Source organism: Anthonomus grandis, chromosome 11 (assembly GCF_022605725.1).
Source record: "Anthonomus grandis grandis chromosome 11, icAntGran1.3, whole genome shotgun sequence".
Classification (NCBI taxonomy): Eukaryota; Metazoa; Arthropoda; class Insecta; order Coleoptera; family Curculionidae; genus Anthonomus; species Anthonomus grandis.
In genome coordinates this window covers 26,547,473-26,574,511 of record NC_065556.1, presented here as the reverse complement: position 1 = coordinate 26,574,511, position 27,039 = coordinate 26,547,473, and the positions used below count along the sequence as shown (strand labels likewise).

Here is a 27,039-nt window from a genome sequence, read left to right as displayed (position 1 = left end):
TAAGGCTCCGCACATGTTGCAGTTATTGGTATATATGTCCAATAACTGCAACATGTCCAGTAACTGGGTGGTTTACCCTATCTTTTTTATTCTTTATTTTGCATAGGGACTTTTTAATTTCTAGATATTTTTTCATATTTTTAAACTAAAACAATTATTAGATTTTTTCTTAATTTCTAATACCCAGGATAATATAAAATCACTTATTTGAATTATAAATTGTTTGTCAATTATTGTTAGCTATTCAGAAAAGGAAACTGAAAAAAACTCTGGCCTTTTCCATATCCGACTTGCATTCACTTTTTTTCGAATATCTTTCTTCTTCACTTCTATAAATTTTCCTTGGAATTTTTCCATTTAGTTTTCTGTTGGTTGCAGATCCAAAGTGTCTTAATCCAAACCAAGCAATTTCTTGTGACCTTAAAAACTTTAATTAGGAACTTTTGCCTTAATTAAATGTGTGAAAAATAAATGAATAATTCAAAATGTTTCCTTGTTTTCTGATAATGTTATTAATTGAATTTTTAGAAAAACAAATGGTAGAAACGAAGCATGTCATTTACGAGAAGTGATTGTATAAGTCAGCCGCATAAAAACATCAAAGTAACAATTGAAAAACGAAGAAACTCTTCTTAAAAATTAAATTTCTCGTTAAATATTTGTCGTAAATTAATGGAACAAGGTTAATGTTCAGCCTCAAATGCTAACGATCAACTGTACATTTTGTAAGAACAGTTGTTTATTTTAAAAACAAGTTAGTTCGGAATTTTTGGTTGCATTTTTGTTTATTCATTTATTTTTTCCAGTTCTATGCCAATTTTTGGATGGAATGACTGGATTAAAATCGAAATATCACAAATATTTAAATTATATTCAAATATTAATATCTTTTTTTCAGGCAAAAAACCCAGTGGTCCTAGAAAAACGATTTTTTTTTAAATGTAGCTTTTCTCTTTTTTTTGAGTTTCCCTGGATTTATAAAAAACATGGACAAAAAACATAAAAAATTAAACCAAAAATTCCTATTGGTTTTCTCGGGATGGATTTTTTTGGTTCAGAATATTTAGAAATGTATTTTTTTTGCAAACACGCTTTTTTTCTCATTCTTCATACTTTTGCTGTCAGTTATTGTATGTTTGCTTGAGTCGAGTTTTCTCAAATTTTCTAGGATTATAATTCCTTTTTTTATTTAATTTTTTTTAATCACTTTTGGTGGAAATATCACATTTTCCCGAGGTTTCTCAAAATTACAAGAAAAATTAAACTCAAATCAACAAAAGTGACTGCGTTAAAGTGCAACATGTTCTCGACCGAAATTGTATAAAATTATTGTATGGTGTAAAGAAAGACAACGCAAATGGCAGACATGTAACAAAAGAAAAAGTACAGTCCCATTCTTTCAAAGCCACATTTTTTAAACATTTTACAAGATTCCCGTGTCAAAAAAAAGCCCAAATTTTGATTTTTTGCCATTTTAACCTTCAAAATCGTTAGTACAATTATTGCCTCCAAAATGAATAATTTAATCTCTTTTTTAGGCGACGAGCGTTTCGAACTAAGAAAACAGCGTTCTCGGTTCCTTTCCTGGGTCGAAATCCCTTTAGGATACCTAACAGACCATACAGTAAGTATCTGAGAAAAAATCAAACTTCACAAACACCCTAGCTAGTGTCCCCTTACCGTTCCCGACACTTATGACTAATTAAAATGCGAATTCTTATTTGAAGATGGCGGGAGCTGATCCGAAATGGCAAAAAGACGCGGCAGACCAGAACTTCGACTACATGTTCAAACTGCTCATCATCGGCAACAGTTCAGTAGGAAAAACGTCGTTTTTATTCCGTTATGCCGACGATAGTTTCACCTCGGCCTTCGTTAGCACCGTGGGCATAGACTTCAAAGTGAAAACCGTGTTTCGGCACGACAAACGGGTGAAACTTCAAATTTGGGTAAAAAAACACTTTGTAATAAAACTCCTTGAGATTTTACTAAACGAAATTATAAACAGGATACGGCCGGCCAGGAGAGATATAGGACCATCACTACAGCCTACTACAGAGGCGCCATGGGTTTCATTTTAATGTACGATATTACTAACGAGGAATCATTTAATAGTGTACAAGATTGGTAAGTAAAAAAAAGTGTTTGGTGCTTTATGGATAATTTTTTTTTTATTAAGGGTGACGCAAATTAAAACTTATTCATGGGATAACGCGCAAGTCATTCTGGTGGGCAACAAGTGCGACATGGAGGATGACAGGGTGATCAGTTTCGAACGGGGTAAGCAGTTGGCGGAACAGTTGGGGGTGGAGTTTTTCGAAACGAGTGCGAAAGAGAATATAAATGTTAAGGTAAGCTGTTGATTGGTTGATTTATAGCAAATTTGAATATTTGTTTATTTAATTTTGAAAAATCTTGGATTGAAGGTACTCAAAACATCAAAATGAGAAAAAGGGAATTATGGAAAAATGGCTTCTTGGTGGCCTTAGAAATCCCTTAACTTTTTTCCTAGAAAAAGCAAATATTTAAAATATAAAAAAAAACACTTTTTATCCTTGAGAATGAAAATCATTTATATATATATTTTCTTAGATTTTTTTGGCGTTTTTTGTTTTTTTTTTTAAATAAATATTTTGAATTTTTTGCGATATTTTGAAATTTATTTTGAAAAAAAATGGCTTTTGAGTATACCAATACCTTGAAAATTCTTTATTTGTTCATTTAAAAAAATTACAAAATTTGTTCATTTTAAAAAAAATATTTTCCTAATATTTGTTGTTTTTGTTTTTAAGGTTTTTTTAAAAATTTTGACTCATTTTAGTAGATTTTTTTCGCAATTTAATTTCTGCTCATGCATTTATGGAGGGAGATTTAACAAAGCTCCAATCCAAAGAAAACAAGGAAAATAAGAAATATTATTTTGAAAATTAAAGAATAATTTAATGGCTATTATTACATGAATTTCCTATTTATTTTCCTTTTTTTGTTTATTGTTAATTGTTTAGAGATTCGGGAGAGATACAAATTGTTTCTGCATTTTCTGTTTTTAAACTCGGTAATTTATTCATTTTTAAAATTATTGTTTTTAATAAGTATTGTTTTGGAAACAATATAAGCTAATCGAGTTTTCTTATGAATTTAGGTTATTTAGCTTTTTGCTATGTTTTAGGGTTCTCTTGATTTTTTTTGCCGACATCGAGTTGCCATTAAAGTATAGTATGTCGTTGTTTATTCTTATTAAAGTGATAAATATAAAAATCAAAATTTTATATAATAGATTGGTACCCAAAAAACTCCAATAAAAAATTGACAAATCCAAGTTTCACTATTCAAGTTCTTGTGATTTTCTTAGAGCTCTATTTGGTTATTTGAGACTTTTAAAGTGTTTTTTGGATCGAATTTTTTGAGTAAGACAAAGAAAATAATAATAATAATAAAGAAGTTTATTTAGCATAATAGCTACATGCATTACAATAATTATAATTATAATATAAAGCAGTACTAAAGTCTACAAAGAAAATAAACTACAGTAAACCAATAAACGTTCATTACATACAGGGCTACATTAGGCATAATAGAGTGGTGATCAGCGTAATAAAAAAAAACGTACACAACAATTATTGGTATAAATAAAACCTAACCTAGGACAACACCAATGGTATAATAAAACTTATAACTCAAATCATAAAAAGAATATAATGTACAACACAAATAAAATAGAAATACTCTTAGCTATCTCTATTTAAAAGATGTTTTCTCAGTAGCCTCCTTAACCGGTTTACATTATCACAGGCAATTTATTAAATTCTATTGAGCCTCTAAATAAAATCAAAATAAGTAACAGACCAGTGTTACACCTATCCACTATGGCGAAATCTTGACGGTGTCTAGTATTGTATGTATGTACATCCTCAAACGATTTTAACTTATCACAGATATAGCTGGGTAACAAATGATGTTTCAATTTAAATATAAACAAATAGACATTAAACTTTATACGTTCAGTCACAGACATCATATTTGGGACACTTAACATACATTTAATTGGTGTATATCGATCACATATAATAATTTTGTTTCAATTTTTTTTGCTCGACTTATTTCCCTATTATTACTGACTTCCCGAGAGTTTCCATTACATCATCTTAATTCTATATTTATTCTTGTTAAAAAAGCCAAGAAAAATTAGGAAAATCCTTTGAGTTGCCAGTCATTTTTTTAATTGTTGATAATTTTCTAAACCAAAAAAAAATTAACATTTCAAGAAAAATTATTCCATTTTCCAACCAAAGAAAAACCAAAAATCCAATTGAAACCAAAAAAAGTTGCCAAAAAACGCCAAGAAAATTAGGTCATTTCTTCGTGCGGTCTTATGTATTTTGTAGTTTGTATATTTTATATTCTTTTTTGATACCAGTTTTTTGTATGTAGTTATTATGCAAAATAAACGAAATCATTATTACTTATTTGATTGCCAGTAATGCTCTTTATTATTATTTAAAAAAAAATATTTTTTTAGCCGTTTAACTGTGAATATAAACCAATTATAAAATAAATTTAAAACTACATTTTTCCAGCTTTTTTTCGACTTATTTCCCTATTTCCGTTGACTTTCCCTAGATTACCTAAATTTATTATTTATTTTTGTTAAGGTAAACAATATAAAAGTAAACAATGCAAGTTTCACTATTTTTTAGTTTCTTGATAGTTTTTCTAAGATTAAGGGATGATTTTTCAATAATGGGAATATCACTAATAACTAATAAAAAATATTTCCAAGTCAAGGAAAACTATGAAAAGCTAAAAAAGTAAATAATTAATTTGAAAAAATCCTTTTATAAGGGATATTATCCCAAAAAAACACATATCCGAGTTTCACTAGTATATCTGTGGTTTTTTCACTTGGCATGTTTAGAGAGGTTTTTGGATTGTTTTTTTAATTTTCACGGAGTAGTAATTTTAAAAATATTATAATTAACCAAAAAAACCTTAATCAAGGAAACCCAAAAAAGCCAATAAAAATTAGAACAATCCTTTGATTGCCAGTAATTTTTTTATACACCTCATTATTATTATTATTTTTTTTTAACTGTTTTCTTTCAATATGTTAATACATATTGAAAGAAAACTTAAGGAAATCATCAATTATAAAATACATAAAATTAATTTTTTGATTCGTTTAATTTTTTTTCTTATTTTCCTTGACTTTCCCAGAGTTTCCTTTACATTATCTAAATTCTTTATTCATTCCTGTAAAATTTAAATTTAAAAACGAAGTAGTTTTTTTTAAATTAATTTCATTTACTTTATTTAATTCTGTTTCTTTTTAAAATTTCCCAATCAAGGAAAAACCAAAACAAGCCAAGAATATTTAGGAAAATCCTTTGATTGCCAGTAATTATTTTAAACACTTTATTTTTTTTTTTTTTGACTATTTTAACTATGATTAACACGTTGGCAAAAAAATCGTCAAATATAAGATAAATTTTAAAATATGTTTTTTAACGTATCTTTAATTTATTTCCCTATTTGCATTGACTTTTCCAGAGTTTTTATTTAAATTCATTCGTTCATTTATATTCATGTTTATTAAAGTAAAAAATATGAAATCGTTTTGCAGGTTAGATTAATATCCAAGAAAAACCCAATAAAAAGACAAATTACCAGATCCAAGATCACTATTTTTAAGTTTCTTAGGGATCTACATTCTTTTCTTAGGTTAGTAAGTTATTTTGGAAAAAAGGGACGTAAATACAAGATTAATAAAAAAAACATGTTTACTCACTAGTAATATAATATAATCTTTATTTATTGGCATAATAACTAGAAACAAAAGCCTAAAAAATAATAATAATATAAAAGTTTTATATATGTAACTAAATCTAAAAGTTATGCGAAGTGTTTTTTGGATTTTTCGCAAAGATCGAGTAAAAAAGTTGAAAATATTATTATTAAAAAAAAAATTCCAATCCAAGGAAAACAAAGAAAAGTTGCCAAAAAACCCAAGAAAAAATGGAGAAATCACTTTGGTTTCTAGTCATTTTATTTTTATGTTTTGGAAATGTTCAGATTTTTTTTAATTGTTTCTTTTTACCTGTGATTAATTTAAAATTAATTTTTTTTCTCGACTTATTTTTCTATTATTACTGACTTCCCGAGAGTTTCCATTATATCATCTAAATTCCTTATTTATTCTTGTTAAAGGGAAAAATATGAAATGAATCATTTTACAGGTTAGATTGATATTCGAGAAAATGCAATAAAAAAATTACCAAATATAAGTTTCACTATTTTTAAGTTTCTTGCGGTTCTACTTTGATTTTTTTTTAAATTAAGGAATGATTTTGGAAAAAGAGAGTAAATTAAAGGTTTAATTAAAAAAATCCGTTTACAGCTTTTTGAATTTCTTACACTCACTTGTAATGTTTTGAAAATATTAATATTAAAAAAAATTCAAATCCAAGGAAAATCAAGAAAGCGAAGAAAAATTCACTGCGTATCGATATTAAAATTAATCATAAATGATTGTGTATGGATGCCGTAAAAGGATTTTGCAATCGTATCTGCTCTAAATTTAAAGTTGTTTAAAAAAATGCCAAAATAAGTTGTGATCAATTTCATACCAAAAGGGGGGTGACTTTGATCAGTGCCATATAATTGTATTCTTCTTGCAATGTCTTAAAATTCATTATGAACAATTTAACCCCCGCTTAAGTTCATCAATCCGTTTAAAAGTTACAGATAATTCTAGGTTTTGGGGTGAAATTGATCAGTCATAAAATTCCACTAATTGGTTTAGGTAAAATAAAAAAGAAACATTGCAGTTTTTTAATACTTTATTAAAAACACTTGTTTAAAAATACAAAAACTTATAAAAGACATTCAAAAAGTAAAGAAACAAATCTTCAATTAATAGATAGAAGCAGTAATGCGTATAGTAAGGATTTACATCTCCTAGATATCTACTGCTTTTTTGAATTGATAAATGATTTAACCTTTGACGCATTCAGCGGCAGGTTCTGGCAAAATAGCAATTATATCTGCCAACTCTATGGAAAACTCGTCGCCTTCTTGTGGTTTAAAAACAGTTTTTCTTCCATCGACAGATTTTAGTCCCAGAACTTCGAATTCGTTTTCGCTATGTAACGATAGCTAACACTTTTTCGCATGCCCCCCAACCCTTTAAGCAATAAAAATGTCCCAATTTTGATCTCACTTTGACTCACTTCCAAATATTCAATTTCTTCGTTTTCCTGCAACTGGATAAATAGATCGTCGGCGGTCATGTCATCGTCGGAATTATCATTTGTTATAGGCTCTTCAACGTCGCTGTCTGAACTGTTGGAATCATTTTGGACTGTCACACTTTTCCCTGGCTGAATTATTCTGGCCTATTAGAATTTTTCGCCCTTACTGTCTTTTGGCATGTGGAAAAAACGCAGACCTAAACCAGTCATTAAAAGTTTCGGCGTCCATCCACCCATGTGACGTTTGGTTGTATTGTGATCTAGCTGCACAGCATCTATCTATGCAACAGGGTTCTAATTTTGGTCCTTGTTCAGTCCACTGCCCCCACATTTTTTCTGCTCGATAAATTACATATGGTGGCAAAAGAACTCCTACTGCAGAACCACACATCATTACTGAGGTTGCAGATTTAGTAAAATTGCACACTCGTTCAGGGTATTTTACTCCACGGGAATATATTAGTTTTTTGCGCCCAGGGTCGTCAAGTAAATTAGTTTCATCATAATTATATACGTTGCACGACGGAATACCATTTAAAGTTGTTTTAAGGTTTTCTAAATATCCAGTTAATGTTTGCCTCGAATCATCAGCACGAGCCCTTTTGTTATTAGCTGCAAGCCTTTGAGTTATTACATTGTCATGTCTTTTTAACAGCGAAAATACCCAATCGGTACCGGGTAAATTATCCTTAAATTTTGCCACTGAACGACCTTGGGTATCTAGCAGGTTTTTTGCCATATGCCTTAAATCTGTTAAATTAAGAGGAAACCTCCATTCGCCACAAATAGCAACACATTTAAGAATTGATTGCTCTTCATTGGAGCTAAAAACGGTTTGCCCGCCGTTACTTTTAACATGACACCAATGGTATCTATTATTTAAGGTCCCGTAAGAAATCTTGAACCATTTTGCAGCTTTACGAAAACTCCACCCTTCATTTATGACCTTTTCTAACGCTTTTTCTATGGACTCTTGACCGTAGTCTTTGTACCTTCGTGCCCCAACTTTTCTCTTATAAACTCTCGGCATTATGTCAATATTCAACCAATTCAATCAAATTCACCCCATTTCACGGTACTTTTTTTAGTGCCTTTTAACCGTGTCTAATTTAATAAAGGAAAATTAGAAAAAAGTATCAATTTCAAATTTATATATTCTTTTTAGTTTGTTCTAATTAATACAAAACTAGCTAGTGAGGTCAATAAAGTCGCTTGAATTAATTGTAAAAAATCAACTGGATATTTATTGCAAGTATAGATTGTGGTAAAAAATCAATGGACTTTTGTGTGCACCACTAGTGTGAATCTGCTATTGTAAAAATCAGTGATGATTTTAGTAGGGAAATTATTAATGGCAATTTTATTCTAGCAGTATTTTTGCATTTCTATAGAGCCTTTTAAACGATAAATATAATTTTTTTATAAAAAAAACGGGAATTAGTGGTTGTAAAGTGGTTCAACTTACATTTACATAACAGAAAGCAGGTTGTGAAATATAAAAACCATGACTTTCCTCAGAAAATTATGTTGGGACCTGTGCTTTTCTTATTATACACAAATGATATAATTAAAGTAACAACAATAAGTAAAACAGTTTTATTTACGGATAATACGATAATGTACATGGTAGGAAGCGATTTGGGTAAAATTCTAGCATGCATTAATGTGGTTAAATCAAATTGTAAGAAAAGACCAATAGGCGGCAAATTTAAATGAAATTAATTTAAAAAATAACTTGCTTCCTTAATATATTTGTGATAAAACAAAACTATTTAGTACCAAATAATTTTTTTGAGTTTCCTTGGGTTAAGGGATGTTTACAATAAAATTTAATAAAACAAAATTAAACAAAAATAATCAATAAACCGAACCCGTTTTTTTCCAGGCCGTATTCGAACGTCTCGTGGACATAATCTGCGACAAGATGTCGGATAGTTTAGACACAGACCCAACCCTAATGGCGGGTTCTGGTAAGGGCCAACGGCTAACCGACGCGCCCCAAGGGCCCCAAACAGGCAACTGCAACTGTTAATACCTTACCAGTTAACCGCTGTACAGTTTTTGCGACAGTTTAGTAGTGGCAAAACAATTAGGCAGCTGAAAATGTACCTCAACAAAAAAAAAGTCAATGTTTTTTAATTTTTAAACTGCCATTAATCGTTATTTATATTAGATCAATCGTGGTGTGCATGTTTAACTACTAAACTGGCTCTAAATTGTACTTTCTTTTTGAGTTATTGTGCTGTATGTATGTAATTTCCATGTTCAAAACTAACTTTTCCCTATATACAATGACCAGACAAGTTATTATTGTAATGCTACTAATTCGCAGTCTTTTTTTTGGGAATTTGCGTTTTGTAGAGGCTTCCCTAAGGGGCCGTACAAAATGCACGAATGTCCTTAACTAATGAGACTGATGACTACCAAATTTTGATTAACTTTTTCTCAACTATTAAGGTATAAAAGCGCATTAAACAGGAATATTAACGATGCTTCAACGAAATATTATTTGATCGTAGTAGTTGGGGCTCTAGAGCTTTTATCGTTGTGTGGTTAGGGTGGTGCAGTTGGTTAGGGATTTTTACAAAGATGTTTTTGTGATTCGAACGTTGTTTTTGGAATTTAGAGATAAAGAATTTTGATGATGAGGAATTAAAGAGACGTATAGTAAAAAAATAAAAAAAACATGTTTTTTTCATTACTTTTTTTATTTATCAAAAAATGTTGAAATAAGGTTCTGTCTCGTGATTTTAATCCAAGAGTCTGCTGATCCAAGAATCAAATTATTGAAGATTTTTTAAGAAACAATCAGTATTTTTGAAAATAACGAATTTTTTACTGTTTTTTGTTTATTTTCCAAAAAATCCAAAAGCAAGTGTCTTATGATTTAAATCAAAGAGACTTGGCATACATTTTTAAAAATCTTCCTTCTTGATATATGGGTTATGGATATGGTGGGATTTTTGGAAAAAAATTCCCTTTTCCCAAAAATTAAGTTTAGTTAGTTTATTAAATAGGTTTTTTCCAGTTTTCCGTTCATTTTCCAAAAAATCCTAAAGCATGTGTTTAATAATTTTAATTAAAGAATCTTTGGATAAATTTTGAAAAATCCACCTTTTTTGGGTTTCGAGTTATGGACATGCTGGTGCGATTTTTTCAAAAAAGTCATTCTTACAAAAAATAATTTTTTTCCGATTTTAAGTTATTATTCTAATAAATTCTGAAGCATGTGCTTAATGATTTAAATCAAAGAGTCTTTGCATGAATATTAAAAAATCTGCTCTTCATGGTTTTTGGGTTTACACATAGTGAAATTTTTGAAATTTTTTTTTCCAGGAAATCAACTTTTTTTAATTTTTTGAGAAATATCTGAAATACGTGTCCAATAATTTCAAAAAACAATATAATTATAATACAAGATCCTTCGGACAACATTTTAAACATCTACTCTTACTGGTTTTCGGGTTATGGTAGTTGAATTTTTGGAAAAAAAACACCTTTTTCAAAAAAATATTTTGTTTTTCCAGTTTTCTATTAATATTCCTAAAAATTGTAAAGCCAGTATCACCAAGGACAAAATTTCAAAAATCCGCTTCTTGTGGTTTTTGAGTTCCAGGCAAGGTGAGATTTTTAAAATCAAAAGAATTAAAAAAAAATTACCTTTTTGTCAACTTTTTAAAAAAACCTGAAACACGTTTCAAATAGTTTTAATCGAAGAGTCTTGGGATGAATTTTGAAAAATCAACCTTGTTTTTTTATTTTTTTTTATTTAAAATTCTTCATTACAAAGGTTCAACAATGAACATAGCATGCGTCAATTTCAAGCCTTACCTAAATGTATACACTAAAGTCATTAATAATTAAAAGTTAAATAAAGACGTACATATACTAACAATACTTATTAAAACGAACTTACAAAAGAAGACTTAAAGGCTAAAACACTATAGACTAGGGACTAAACTTGCACAGATTTTCCATTTTTTAGGTTCAAAGAGTAATAGTCATTATGACGGTATAAAGGATTATCTAAAAGGAGTTTCTTTATTTTTTATTTGAATTGTTTTTATGCAGTTTGGTAATTTATTAAACGCTTTAGACGCTACGAAAATCGTACTCTTTTTAAATAGAGTCGTATTATGGTGCAAAATGTTGAGATCTTGGTGATATCTTGTAGGCATACCCATATTAAAGTCTGCGTTCCTTGTAAAGTAATGACTGTCTATTTTTGCAAAAACCAAAAGTTTATAGAAGTATAACAAATATACTGTCATTATACGGTGTTTTTTAAACAAAGGTGCAGCATGGTCTAAAAACCCAGCTCCATCTAGCGTTCTGATCATGCGTTTCTGTAGGACAAGTAAACGCTCCAGCTCAGAAGAAGTCCCCCAGTTGATGATACCATAAGAAAGTCGACTTAGAACGTGGGCATGAATATAGAGTCCTTCAGAACAACATCCTTGCTTACTATACGTGTTACTTACAACAAAGCACAACGTTGCCAAGCTTTTCGCTATGTGATCGATGTGGGTGTCCCAAGTTAGCCTGCTATCGATATGTAAACCTAGAAATTTAGTGAAGTTTTCATTTTTTATTAATTAGACATCAGTTTTTACGAGGGCACTTTGAGGGTTTTTAACGGTTATTTTGATACCGTTGACTTCTCGGCGTTTAATAGTAAACCATTTTGCTTCTTATTATGTTATTAGAAAGATCGTTACAAAATATAAGAAAAAGAAGTGGTGACAGAAGTTCCCAGGGGGGAAACTCCAGATTTAACATCAAGTGTTGATGACTTAAAAGGATGGTTTTCCATTTCATTTAGTTTGTTAGTGATTTGAACGTATTATTTTCTGTCAGAAATATAAGAAATTAGCCAGTCTAAAGGTGGCCCATAAATGCCGTAGGCTTTTGTTTTAGTATTTCTCCATCAATTACATCGAACGCTTTGCTTAAGTCGTAGAAAATTCCAAAGGTTTCCAGACCCGAGTCTAGACTTTTATTTATGTAGGTAAGTGCTTCGAAAAGGGTCGTTTCTGTAGACTTATTTTGAAGAAAACCATACTGACTTGGTGAAAAGAGTTTGTTAAATTCAAAGTATTTTACTAATCTGTCATAGAAAAGCCTTTCAAAAACCTTCTTTGTCGTATCTCATGATTTTAATTAAAAAGTCTTTGAAAAAAATTTCAAAAATATACTCTTGCTAGTTGTTGAGTTATAGAGATAACAAGATTTTACAAAAATCTTTTTTTTTTCAGCCTCTCATTAATTTTGCTAAAAATTCTGAAGTAAGTATCTAATAATTTCAATAAAAGAGGCATAGCATAAAATTTCAAAAATACACTCTTTGTGATTTTTGAGTTATAGCTCTGATGAAATTTTTAATAAAAAAACAAATTTTCAAAAGAATCTACTTTTTGTAAATTATTAAAAAAAACCTGAAATAGTCACTTAATTTTATTTGAAGAGCCTTTGGATAAAATTTCAAAAATCTACTTTAACTGGTTTTTGACTTATGGACATGTTGGTAGAATTTTTGCAAAAATTCCCTTTTATAAAAAAAATATTTTTTTATTAATTTGTTTGTTGACCTTCTAAAAAATCCTGAAGGACGTGTTTAATAATTTCAATCATAGAATCCTTGGTAATTTCAAAAATCTACTCTTTCTAATTTTTGAGTTATAGAGATAGTGAGTTTTTTAAAAAAACTTATGATTTTTTTAAGAAATCAATTTTCTATAAATTTTTTACATAAACCTGAAACACGTGTCAAATAATTTTAATTGAAGAGTTTCGGGATAGATTTTCAAAAATCTACTCTTTCTATTTTTTTGAGTGAGATTTTCAACAAAATTATAATTAAAAAAAAAAAAATCAAATCTTCGGTAATTTTTCAAAAAACCTCAAATAGGTGTCAAGAGCAGCAAGTGCCTCAAATAGGTGGAATTAAAAAAAATCCTCTTTCAAAAAAATATTTTTTTTAGTTTTTCGTTCATTTTCCAAAAATGTTTATATCAACTGTCTAATAATTTTAATTAAAAAGTCTTTGGACAAAATTTCAAAACATCTACACTTTCTAGTTTTTGAGTGTCTTGCTTATGGGATTTTTTGAAAAATCATAAACTTCTTTTCCAAAAAATTATTTTCTCCCAATTTTTCGTTTATTTTGCAAAAAAAAAAATTAATCAAAATTTGAAACTTTTTGCATATATTTGCAAAATTCTACTTGGCTTGGTTTTTGAGTTATGGTCATTTTGAAATTTCAATAAAAAAATCACCTTTTTAATTTTTTTGTTTCTACCTAGTTTTTCAAAAAACGCAGAAATACTTGTAGCGGTCTTTGTATTTTGGCTTAAGAATCTATCAAGAAATTTTCAAAAATCCACCTTTTTTGGCATTTCAGGAGTGTCATAGCATGTCGGTAATATTTAAAAAAAAAAGTCAATTTTCACAAAAAAAAAGGCAACTTAATGTTAATTTTTCAAAAAAAGTGGGAAAAATGGAAAAGTTTCTTTGAGTGAATAATTTTTTGAAAATTTGCAAATATTTATCTTTTTGGATTTTTTTGAACCAATATGTTCTAAAAAAAATCAAAAAAAATGTTTTTTGTTTTAATTTGTTTATTCTATTTAATTGTTTTATTTTAAAATTATTAAAGATAATTCTTATTAATTTTTTCAAAAAACCCTAAAATAGGCATTCAGTTATTTATGTTGTTCGAAATAAAACGACGAATATAAGAAGAAAAAGCTACAAGTGAGAAACTTTAAGTCATATTTAATTATCACAGTTCCCCTGTAATAACTATAGTATGATTATAACTATAATAATAATCTTTTTTTATTTAGAAAAGAGTGCTACATACAAAAAAATTATTAATGATAATGTTTGATTAATAACCAATAACTAAAAAAATCATTCTACGTATGTACAAATGTCGAATCGAAAAGGAGGTCTAGCTAACGTGGACACAGATCAAAATAAAAATAAATGTTATACGATAAAGGTGCATTGTAGAAACAGTACATAAACCTTAGACCTAAACTTAAATAAATAAAAGATTGTAAAAATAAAATCTACAAAATTAAATAAAATATCCTTGACATTAAATATAAAATTAAGATAAAAACTTAATTCTAAAATAAAATTTTAATAAAAGTCAGAAAAAAATAGTCATATCAATAAATAAAATGAAAAAAAATAACAATCACTATGATAAAAAACATAAATCCTAAACCTAAAAAATAAAGCTAAATTTAAAAAGTTATTAAAATTGTAAAAATAAATAAAACCAACAGTAAGAATAACAATAACAATCAACGCATGATAGAGAACATAAAACTTAAAAAAGAAATATAAACAGTTTTTTATTATAACAAATTTTTTTTGCTTAAATTTGAATTTTTCAAAGTTTTCTGCCCCAAAAGTCGCTTTTAAAAAATCCCTCATAGCTCTCTTATTATGCAATTTAGGGCAAAACCCTATTCTACCATTTCTTTAGCCACCTTCCCATAGAACCCGATACAAAAACAACAACGTCAATTTTCCTTACGGTTTAGGAGAAAATTGCAAAAAAAAAATCGACTTTCCTGGCATTTCTTAAAAAAAAAATCACTCGCTTGTTTCACCAGTTCAAATCCCCCCAAATGGGTTCATTCTCTTAGGTACTCGATTAATTAAAAAGTTGATATTTGAGGCCTCAAACGTCCTTAACGTCACCCTGGATTATATATATATCCCAGATTAAATCAGAAAAATATCACTCTGTCCCAATAATTTTCTAATTTTGAGACTGAACTGAGGATATATCAATGAGAATCAATTTTTTTAACTCACTTCTTATATCATCGTCTCGTTTCTTTAATAGTGTCTGGATCCCCTGGAAAAAGTGTTTTTCGGGTTTAACTGGTCTGATTATACTAGAAAAATATCACTTTATTACCATCCTCTTCTAATTCTTGGAGTGAGATAACAGTTATTTTGAACATATTCCCTCACGAGCCGTTTGAACTGGTTTAAGTTATCACAGTTTTTAATATTTACTGGTAAATTGTTAAATTCAATAATACCCTTAGGTAACACCGAATTATATATTTGAGCTGTCTGTCTTATGCATTTAACTGTATGATTAGTAGGCTTTATATTATTCTAAGAGCACTATAACTATGTCCTAAAATATATGTAAAAAATACATTAGGCAACGACAAGAATCCCTGGCCAACATTTCAAATACCTACAATTTTTGAATTATGAACATCTTGCCGAAATATTTAAAAAATAACTCTCTTAAAAATTATTAATTATTTTAATTTTTATTCATTTTCTCAAACAACTCTGAAATGGGCATCTCCCATTTACCACAGTTCCAAGTGCACATATCCATATCAGGCATTCAAACCCACGAAAAATAAATTTCCTTATTTGTTAAATATAAAGCTAACCCACCCTAACCAAACTCTTTTATAGACAAACTAGCTAACTTAGAAGGTATATGATACCAACAAATGTTGTCTATAAAAGAAGCCATTAATAATTCATAAGTAAATTCTCGTCAATACTAGAAAACTCTATGTATAAAAAGCCAGAAGTAAACTTTTAGAATTTGTAATCAAATTGTAGCATTAAAACGTTATGCCGTTATGTTCTCATTGTGTATGCTTATGTAGGGAAAAAGGCTGTTTATAAATTTATACATAAGAAATTTATAAACTGTCTTTAATTTTATGTGTGAAAATAAATCAGAAACTAAAAGTTAGAAAACCGTATGTAGCATATTGTTGTTATGAAATTGATATTTATATTTTAATTACCGTAGGTTAGACAACCCTCAACTAATTGTTATGCTAATGCTGTTTTTTTGTTTTTAAATATTTTTGTCATCCTAGGACAATAAAATTTATTATTATTTCCTTGATACATTTTTTTGACATATCTTAGGCCTAAAAGGCATCCCATTATTATAGAAAAAAATTGCTTAATAGCGAAAGAATGCAACATGTACATAGACAATACATGATATATTTTAAATAGACAAATTAAATACAGGCACTATATAATTTTCTATAATTTAACAATAATCGCACATTCAGTATTAAGTTCCATGCTAAACATACTGCTTAGGATGTACGTACTTACTGGTAAATATGATCGCTAACTGTTAGTATAATCAATTGTTTATATACTTCAAAAATACCTTATATAATAATATAAAGAAAACTTATAATAATAATAATAATCATTGAAGTGTACGAAACGAAGTCCCTGTTAAATTAAATATAATATGAATATTGTAAATTATTTTATGGGTTTATTATGTAAAATAAATTAGCGTACACGCCTAATAAAGTTTGTTGTGTGATTTTTTCTTGTTTGGGGGGGTTAGCAAGCGACAAACTCGATATACTCGCCACTTCTGATCGAGAAACCGCTTTTGGGGCAAAAGTCCATTTCTTTCCTGTGGAGAAAATCGGAAAAAGTGTTAATCTAAGAATTCCTTTTTTATAGTTTTTACTTTGAAATTAGATGATAATTTTCATTAAAGAATTAGAGAAAGACTAACTTATCTTAGATTTATAATGGTGAAAAAATCATTGAGTGACATTAACTGTAAAAAGGACTTTTTATATCTCAAGAAATGCGGATGGAATTACAGCAAAAAATTACAAAAAACTTAAAAAGCAACCTTACAGACAATTTCAACACTTCAGTTCCTTAAGTTTTAATTTAAATTAATTAATAAAGTTATCTACGAAGGGTCACGATTAAGTTTATTAAATGCTCTCATCATTCTGGTAATTGGAAAAAAGAAACCGTAATTTGGATGATCGAAACATAGCACTATTCTAACATCTATTATTAATATTAACATTGAATGGTATATTTTTCAAAAATAACCAAAGCATTCAAAAGTTTTCGTTTAATATTTTATAAAATGTAAGTAAATCCGAACCAATCCTTCTCACTTTAAGACTCTCGATAGATCCTTACTACTATCTTATAATTAATATGAAAATTCTTGCAAATTTCAGTTAGAATAAAAAGGTGACCATACATTTCAAATGCTGGGAAGGGATAAAAAAAACTACAAATTTACAATAAATGAGCAAAAACATCGCCATCTTGTTCAATACATTTCTGAGCACACTTAAGCACACGTCTTGTAGCTTTTAAGATTGATCTTCTACCTATTGATCCAATTATTTGCCTAATATGTGTTTAAAGTTCATCAACGGTTCTGTATTTTTTTTATACAATTTATTTTTTATGTAACCCGAAAAATAAAAATCTAGAGGGGTTAAGTCTGGTGACCTAGGTGGCCAACCAATCGGGCCACGTGTCGCAATCCATTTATCGTCAAACAGTCTATTAAGTAATATTCTTACATCATTTAATTGATGGGGAGAAAATAGATTTGTTGCCGTCTCTTCAAGTTAACATTATATAAATAATCTTCCAGCGCTCCAAATAATATGAGATCAACATATCTCCTTCCAGCCAAAGTGCCATCATAAAACACAGGTCCTATTACTTGACTTCCTATTAAGCCGTACCATACGTTTATACTAAATTGATTTTGAGGATTTCTAGGATCAGTAAGGAAAAGATTTTCTTGGGACCAATAGGGTACATTTTACGATTAAACATACCTTTATTTGAAAAATTAGCTTCGTCGCTTCAAATTATACGGTTTAAAATATTATCATTAGCTTCATATGTTTGTACTGGTCGATACTTATATGGCACAAATTTGTGTTTCTTTAAGACCCGCCAAATTGTTACTAAGCTCACACCGTAAGCTCTTGCTAAATCTCTAGTTGAGTTTTCCATAATATGAGCTTCAAAATATGCCAAAATAGAAATTTCAACATCCTCGCTTACTATAAATTGGTTCCTTCTTCTAGGTCTTTTAAACACGTTTTCGTTACTTCTAAATTTTCTGTAGAGAATTAAAAAGTATCTACGGTTTGGCAGGTTACGAGTCTGGAATCTCTGGCGGTACTTTTCTAGCGCTCTGTCACTATTTTTTCGACATACAAGGTAACATTCTAACATATCACATTTTTCAATATGTGTAAAAGGCATCTTACTAATTTAGATTTTACAAAAATCACAAACTTTGCTAACATGTAACTGTCAGTATTTCTTTATTTAATAAAATCTACACGGCTACTGTCATTGTATTATTCAAACAATGATATATTTATTTTGCTGTCAGAAAGTTCAAGTTGGTTGGCAAGGCAAGTTGGCCACTTGCCTAAATTTGACAAAATTATTAATATCGCTATAACTTTGTTATTTTTAGCTTTAGGCTATTAGTGTAAATAATTTTTTTTTATTAAGAAAATTATTATCTTTTGATTTATGTAAAAATATACAGGGGATTCCATTTAACAAAAGTACATTTTTCACATTTTCTCGAAAACGTGATGTTCAATTTTTTTCTGTTTTCACCATTTTAATCAACAGAAAAAATCCTACTAGTTTGCTAATGTAACTGACCCTGTATCTAAAATATTAACAAAGATACCAATAGTGCCGACTTAATCGGAGGCACCCTGTATATTAAGTAAGAAAAGACGATATTCCTAGGATTATATTTATCTAAGCTTCTAAATCCCTCAGACACTTGTAATAGAATTAATTAAGTTTTTTAATTTGTAGGTTTTTTCTTCCAGTTTATATATCCTGGAAAGTATAAAAAAATGATTCTGGGAGTCTGGAAGACTTAAAAAATTTCTATGCAAGTACAGGAGAAAACTTCAATATAACCACTTTAAATTTCTGAACTAAATAAGAAAAAAAATCAACTCTAAAACAAGACAAAGACAAACAAAATTATTCCAAAGACCAGAAAATAAAGTCAAGGGTTTGAAGGATATAAAGAAACAAATTGACCAATTAATAAGTTTTAATCTAAGAATAAAAAAAAAATTCAATGCCTAAAAGAAATAAAAAGTGAGTCTAAAAAATGTGAAAAATTTAAAAAATTACTCTGGTTAAATAAATGTATGAACATCAGTAAATTATTTTATAAAAATATGAAATACGATATTAATAATACCTCGGCTCCTTTGCACTAATCTGATACAGTATAAGTAAATATGGTCACTTAATGTTTATATACTTTAAAAATACATTATATAATATAAAGAAAATAAATAAATAATTAACAGGCCTCCTCACAAATTAATTTATTTACAGTAAGGTAAAAAATTTTCTTATTTTTTTTTTTTTAATTTTAATATGAATTCTATTTTCTATAATTTATTATAATTATTTATATATGAACTGATTTTGATGCCTGAAAATTATATTTTCTTTTATTATTTTTTATATTTGCCTGAAATATATAAAAAAAATTATTCATACATAGAAAAAAACCAAATGCCTGGACTCGGTATAAAAGGCATTAAATAATAATCACTTTTAATGCCTAAACAATTAGTGTAAATTGTCACAAGGGGAAAAGTGAAGCAAAGCCTCCATTTTGGTTATGCATTTTTAAATATTATTCCCTTTATTTATCATTTTTGTTAATTTGTCTTATAATTGAATAATTGCAATTAATTTTTGCCTTAAAAAATTGAAATTGTTGATCTCTTCTATGAACTAATATTTAGATATAAGTTTAAGCAATTTTTAATGATGCACAATCTGGGCCAAAAATTTAAAATAAGGCAAAAAAAAACAGTAATGTTTCATTATATAAAAAAGAGGATCGTATCCATTTATGTTATGCATTAAAAAATATTATTTCCTTTAATTATAATTTTTTTTCAATTGATTTTTTAACTGAATGATTGCAATTATTATTTTAAATATGAATCTTTCCTATTAATAATCATATTCTAGTTGCAATGATGGATCACTTCACAAAAAAGTGAAGAAGAATAAACCTTAATATAAGCCATAATAAGAGAAACTGAAAACGAATTCATATTATGATATCTTTTATTTTGGTTATGCATAAACAAATATTGTTCTTCTATTTATTAAGATGTTTCGCTTAATTTCTATGAACATTAAATGGTATTTGTAAAAGCGGTTTTCAAATTAACAACAGCTTTATCAAAAGAAACGAGGATCATATTCACTTTAGTTATGCACACATAAATATTCTTTTTTATAATATTTAAGAATGAATGCACTTTTAAAGACTTATTTAAAATAAGTAAGGATTTAAGGTGCTAAAATTAAGTTAATATCAAGTGCCTGGAATAAATTGTTAAACTTAATAATGCGTGGTCACTAGGAACTCCTAAAATGAGTTAATTGAAATATAAAAATTATACAAATGGGGAAAATACCATAGTGGTGCATATCCTATGGCCATGCACAAGGCTTCCTTAGTACATTTCTCTTTTTAAGGTGAAGGTTTCTTTTAAAAATTTTATAAGAAGTCTTTTATCACTTAGAATTCTTAAAAGGGAAACTTTAGTGTAAAAATATCCTAATAAGAAGAATAGTGTGAAAAATAGGAGGAACAAATTCAGAAATTGTACAGTAAAGTGAGAATGGAAAAATTGTATAGTGATTCGTAACATTTGGCTACTCACACTGCTTCTTCAATACAATTCTACAATAGGAATCTTTAGAAAATCGTCGTACAAATTTGAAAAGGTTAAATGTTTCCTACTCAAAGCCCTTACCAATTCTTTTTGTTACTATTCAAACTCCGCAACGACACTTTTTTCACGTTAACCCACCAGTAGCAACGGAACAAGCAAAACCGTATCGTCTTCTCCTTCCAACCGATTTTCACCTCTTTGATCTTCATCATTTCGGGTGCTTTGGCATAGAAAACGAAACTATTGACTCCATCTTGAAATTGCCTTAAATTTAATACATTTAACAATTTATAAGGGGTTTTAATGGCATTCGTATACCTGGCTTCCGCCATGGCTGACTTGGTTACAGTATGATACTTGTCTATCATTATAAACTCGAAAAAGCCATAATAGCTGGATTTGGACTTTTGCAGCACGATAGTGATACGATATTGAAACACTTATAAACAAACAATTTAAGGGAGAAGCTATAAAAACGATAGAAAATCTTACGGCAAAAGGGCCGACTTTCATCAGTTTGCAAAAAGTACGATCCTCGGTTTTCAGTAGGGTAAGTAACCAGTCCGAAGGTCCGACAGTCTCGCCCCTTTTTGCCACAACTGGTACATTTTCCCTACAACAGATCCAGGTTAGGAAAACTCCAGTTGAATTTACTGAACCAATATGGACCTGCTTGAAATCCGAATAGCTCTGGCACTTAATCCCCAAGAAAGTACAATCCTCAACTTCCAAGGATTCGATGTAGTACTTAAAAGCCCTTTTGTGACTACACCCCGGCATGATCTCTCCTTCTTTCAACATCCCCCTGGTTATTGACAAAAGGTCATATTTGGATTGGGCCTCACCACATCCAGGCTGTATGTTTGCGTTGTTTATGAAGAAGTCTGCATGGCCTTCCAACTCCCTGGTACCCTGAGAATTATCTTAAAAGAAACAGGGTTGGAAGTTTTAAACATTTTTTTTTACTTACAGTCCATCGCATCGGTATGTAAGATTTCAACGTACTTGGCATCGGTGGCGTCTAGTTTAACGTGGATTGGCATGCCTGAGAACCTTGGACCGGTTGGATCTAAACCTGTGAAGATTTACAAGCATTATTTTCAGGTTATAACAATTTAATAAAACTAATTTTTGCAAATCATGTTTCATAAAAGCCTCATAGATCTTTTCTATTATCCTTTATTTTATATTGGCGTTTATATTAAGGCCAATATATTGAAATGTGCAAATAAACAACGGAAAAGAAATATGAAATAAAACAAACCATTAACGGATTGAATTGGAGCTACAGAAGCCGCGATATTAATGAAATAAAAAAATGGTTTTTATTTTTTTCTAAATAAAGTATAACTCTGACAACCTTTTGTCTTGAATAAAAGTTCTCGGGAATATTACGAGGTATCTGCAAGTTAAAACGAATTAATTCTATCTATCACAGAATTGGAGAAAATTGGAAAAACCTATTATACTAAACTATCGAATTATCAAAAACCATATAGAAAAATTTTAATTTTTCTGTCCTGTACTACTTCAGAATACCTTTTAAAAAGGTTATATCCGACTTGACTCTAAAATGAACGGAAAACCAATTTTTTTGCATTTTTCGATTTTCGAACTAAATCCGGGGTCAAAATGACCAATTTTTCAAAATTTGTTCCGAATTCAAAATTTCCTTTTTCTGGTCAAAGACCATTCAAACACTAATAAAAACGCTTAATGACAAAATTTTCCACGATTTATACGAGTGCCACAATATAAAGGGAAAGATTAAGCCTGATAAGAATCTATGTATTCTTTTTTCGCCGATTTTTTTCAATTTTCAGCTTTAATTAAAAGGAAATTGTAATAAAATATTAAAAGAGTTACCAGGAGGAGAAACAGGAATAAAAAAAAAATAGTCAACGAATTGAATTGAAGCTATAGAAGCCGAAATATTAGTAAAAATGTGGGAAAACCAAAAGAAAACTCGTTTTTTTCCACGGTATATTATCGTAACTATCAAAAGCAAAACAACAAATTTAGCACAAAAACAACGAAAGCCCTCTCACAAAAACTATTCTTTTTTCCCCGCAGCAGTCTAAAAATCAGTGTCCGCCTTTGCATTCGAGTACCTGGCTCACCCCTCGTAAATACCCCTGATAAAAATACCAGTTTTGGGTCGCTTTCATCCATGCCTGGTTCTTATCGTTGTGCCGACGATAACATTCGGCCCTTCCTGGCAATAGAGTGTCCACTTTCTTCTCCTTATCCCTAGAAAGAGATAAATGCTTCAAAGAGATTTGAAATAACGGCGACAGAAAAGAGAGAAAGATTTGAGATGTCTTATTTGTAGGTTAGGTATATCTTCGATACAGCAATTTCGCTCGGTGTTGAGATTCCATCTAATCAAGGTATAAAATGAAATAAATGAAAATAACAAAAGGGGTAACAGTCAGGGGTTTAATTCAAAATCAGGGAACAAAATATACATAAAAATGTCTGAATAATAGTAACTGCAGTTTGTTAACGTTTTAAACCTTATAGGCCCACGCTAGATTCTTGGAACGTAGTACCATATGGAATAATACCAGGTCTTACAACCCTATTCCAGTATCCAGACAGTTTATTTGAAATGTACATCCTGAAGGGACATTTTCCTCTAAACCCTATTAATTGTACGTGCCTGGTTTGAAACTTCTTTTACCTAGTCAGAAATTCAAAGCGTCCCTTGTTTAAAAAAGTTTTATTAAAGGAAACTTTTGTTGATAAGTGGTTGTCTTTTAAAGCAGAAAGTATGTATGGACCCAAAAGCGATTTAAGTTCCACCAGATTTGTTTCAGATACAGTTTGTGATGCCACTTTATAATTTTTATTTTGTCTTATAATTTCCTGATTTGTGTAAAATAAGACTTTGTTTAAAAGTGTATCAAGGAAAAATCACTGAAAGTGTGTAACTGGTTGTAGCAATTCCTTAGCCTCTTGTGCTGGATCTGGTCTCACATGATCAATATTTATGGATGGTATTTTTCCTCTCTTTTTAAATTAAGTTTTCCACATACAACCATTTTTGCCTAGTACATTTTTAACCTGTGGAACAACTGTGCAGTCTAGAGTGAGTAACTTGATCAGGCGTTACAAAAAACAAACTTACTTCAAAGGCGTAAAAAGCAAAATACAAACTTACCGAAGTACTTGGGGTAGACAACCTAGCTTGAACAATATTAGAGTTTTGACGTCTTTTAGAAATTTGAAAAGTACCTGGCTAACAAAAGGTGTTTTTTAAGTTATTCTCAAACGTTTCCTCAATGTCGTTCTCATCAGGAGTAAAATTAGGATCGGCTACGCTATCGTCAGAGTCACTACTCCGGTACAACAGCTCTTCCAGGTTGTTTATCTGTTAAACTTTTTTGAGATATTTTTTGGTAATCTAATACTGCTTATCACTATAACCACGTCAAAATTACGTTCTAAATAAAATACGGTTAATACTATAGCTACGTAAAAAATACGTGTCGGCTTTAACAGCTGCTAACAGTGCTGTCCGCACGTAAATATTACGTACAATAGCATTCCAGGGTTAATGTTGTGTAAGTATGAGCGCGGATCTCTAACAGACTGAGGCAATAATATTGATAGACCCAAAGCAACACCCTGGAAAAAATGATTGAGTGTTTCTGCCGACACCGTGCTATTAGAAACAGAAGGGTTCCCACGTTCGCCTCGTAAGTCATTAACAATTTTCCAAGACTCTCTAGACTTATTTCTTGATTGGTTTATTTTACTTGACTAGTATAAGTTTCTTGCCAATTTCACTGTATCGCTGTAAATTTTGCGATATCTATTAAAGTAGGATATGAATCTGGAGTTGTCTAGGGCAAACTTTCTTATGGAGTGCAAACACCGAAGATTTTTACCAGAAATTAAGAGACCCCTGCTATACCAGGGTCTTCTCCTTTTTTCCCTAATTGTCATCATGGGGAAAGTTGACTCAAAAACATTCACTAAAGTTGAATGGAAACTCTCAAAAGGATCACCGTTGTCAAGTATGATACCATTCCAGTCTATTGAATTACAACATTCTTTAAATTTACAGAAATTTTTTCTTGTGAACAACCTTCCGCACTTTTTTTTTCTTGAGGTACATTTTTTTTCACTTAGAAGAAAGGAACATAATACGGCCTCATGATCGGACAACCCGGCATTTACAATTCTACATGCAACCTGCGTTTCACAGAGCGTAGAGCAAACATAATTTAAAAGTGATGCTGAATTAGCAGTGATACGAGTAGGTTGATCTACATGCAAACTGAAATTAAAAGATTTCAGTACTCTATATATCGACAAATGATTGTTAGAGTTATTGCAGTCTAAGAGCCATATGGAAAAATTGTAATTTTTAATTTTTTTGTCCTGTACTATTTTAGAATTCCTTTTAAAAAGGTTATACATATACGATTTGACTCTAAATCGAACGGAAAACCTATTTTTTTTGCATTTTTCGATTTTCGAATAAAATTCGGGGTCAAAATGACAAATTTTTCAAAATATGCTCCGAATTCAAAATTTCCTTTTTTCTGGTTCATTCAAACACTAGTAAAAACGCAAAATTTTCCACGATTAAATATTATGTCCCATAAGAGTATGCATTCACATAGAACAGAAAATATTTTATGTCGATTTTTTTAAATTTTTATCGTAAAAAGTCAATTATAAAATCATATATAAAGAATTTACAGGAAAATAATAAGGAATTAAAGAAACCATCAACGAAATGAATAAAAGCTACAAAAACCGAGATATTAGTTAAAGTTAAAAAAAAAACAAAAAAAACACGTTTTTTGACATTTTTGAGCAATATAATTTTTTTCTTAATTATTAAATATGATTAGAAATTAATTAAACTGCATTTACATTCTTATTAAACCTAATAACCCTTTAAATTCGTTTATACTAAAATTACTACTATAAAGTAAAGTTCTTTATAAATAATTTCAATCCTTATTATCCCCTGTATATTATCAATCCTACTAATATAAATATTATTTTCCTTATATTTACACATAAACACATCAAATACCGTGTTTCAATTATAAATTGTTTTCCAAATAATTCTGAAATACCAAATTTCAATCAAATCGGACTCATAGGAAAAACGTTTAATATGTGTTAGTTTTCTCAATTTTCCTATTTATAATTTTTATTGTTTTCCACTTTATTAGTTTCTCCTTTTTTTTCTCAAGAGTGCAAATTGTATATTTACCTGTAATTTTCCTGGCCTGATGATCTTTGCCAACATATCCGGCTATATGGGCCCCAAGGCCATGCCCTATCAAGTGAACCTCGTCCATCACTATGTCATTGTGTTTCTGCAATTAACCTTTAGACCTTTAACCTTTGAAACCCTTAAACCTTGAAGGTTATACCCTTAGAAATTTAAGAAAATGTACGATTTCCAGAGCAACTAGACGTGCATTAGCGACGGCTTGGTCGAAAGGCGGTTGTGCCCCGGCACCCCAGTCCACCGATATGATGTTGCACTTTTTCGTGCGTAATTTAAGGACGTTGGAGATGTGCTGGAAAATAAACGTCGATTTTACGCTGACAAGGTTAAATCACGTCTGATTTACTTTGATCCAGCCGGTGTAACCGTTACTGGTGAAATCGTGGATCAGGATGAACAGGAAAACGCCGTTTTTGAACTTGGCACTTTTTAAGGATTCCTTGGTGGTGGTCACAACTTTGAAATCCAAATCAAACTAAAAGTTGTACTGAGATAATTTTGGTGCAGCAGAATAAGATGAAGAAGAGGAATATAGGACCTGTTTATTGCAATTATACTTACAGTAACCTCATCGGAGCAAAGATTCTTGCGAATAAAAACGAACTGGGTCTTAACAATTTCACGTTTAGAGGGTTTCAGATTGACTGGACGATATTGGTTGTGGAACCAACTCTGGTCTGCCTCAAGACACCCTAGTTCGTCATAACATTCTTTAAATATCCCTGAATTTATGAAAAAGGAGAATGAATGAATGGAAGTTATTGAAAATGATTATGACTGAAATTACTCGTTTACGTACCGCCTTCAGGAGTTTGATCAAGTAAAGCTTCGGTAGAATTCTCATATGTGCTACTTTTCCCAGTGGTGGTGTTCAGTTGGAATGATTCATACGAGATCACCAAAAGAAATACTAAATAATGTATTCGCATTTGATACAGAAATAATTTCAATGACAATGATTGACTTA

The 27,039-nt window shown here is 29.7% G+C and overlaps 2 protein-coding genes across 5 annotated transcripts in view; one reads left to right on the top strand and one right to left on the bottom strand.

Annotated features, from left to right (window-relative positions):
* LOC126742126 (ras-related protein Rab-3) overlaps positions 1 to 16,592 on the top strand; it is a 21,107-nt gene extending 4,515 nt beyond the window's left edge. For both annotated transcript variants that reach the window (XM_050448688.1, XM_050448687.1), the window contains exons 2-6: positions 1,539 to 1,624; positions 1,728 to 1,949; positions 2,009 to 2,127; positions 2,180 to 2,351; positions 9,133 to 16,592. In XM_050448688.1, the coding sequence (XP_050304645.1) occupies positions 1,728 to 1,949; positions 2,009 to 2,127; positions 2,180 to 2,351; positions 9,133 to 9,279 (660 nt within the window). In that variant the 5' untranslated portion in view covers positions 1,539 to 1,624 and the 3' untranslated portion in view covers positions 9,280 to 16,592. The remainder of the gene's footprint in view (positions 1 to 1,538; positions 1,625 to 1,727; positions 1,950 to 2,008; positions 2,128 to 2,179; positions 2,352 to 9,132) is intronic.
* LOC126742125 (pancreatic triacylglycerol lipase-like) lies at positions 16,243 to 27,039 on the bottom strand. Of its 3 annotated transcripts, none has more exons than XM_050448683.1 (11): positions 26,872 to 27,039; positions 26,634 to 26,794; positions 26,419 to 26,547; positions 26,215 to 26,364; positions 26,052 to 26,157; positions 21,783 to 21,896; positions 21,482 to 21,735; positions 21,305 to 21,425; positions 21,131 to 21,251; positions 20,894 to 21,076; positions 16,243 to 16,698 (listed from the first exon to the last, which is right to left on the bottom strand). In XM_050448683.1, exons 1-11 carry the CDS (start codon positions 26,999 to 27,001, stop codon positions 16,623 to 16,625), a joined length of 1,545 nt encoding a protein of 514 aa, XP_050304640.1. In that variant the 5' UTR covers positions 27,002 to 27,039; the 3' UTR covers positions 16,243 to 16,622. The 3 variants fall into 3 exon arrangements, with proteins under 3 accessions (XP_050304640.1, XP_050304641.1, XP_050304643.1); XM_050448684.1 differs by having other exon boundaries at positions 21,783 to 21,887; XM_050448686.1 differs by having other exon boundaries at positions 26,634 to 26,764.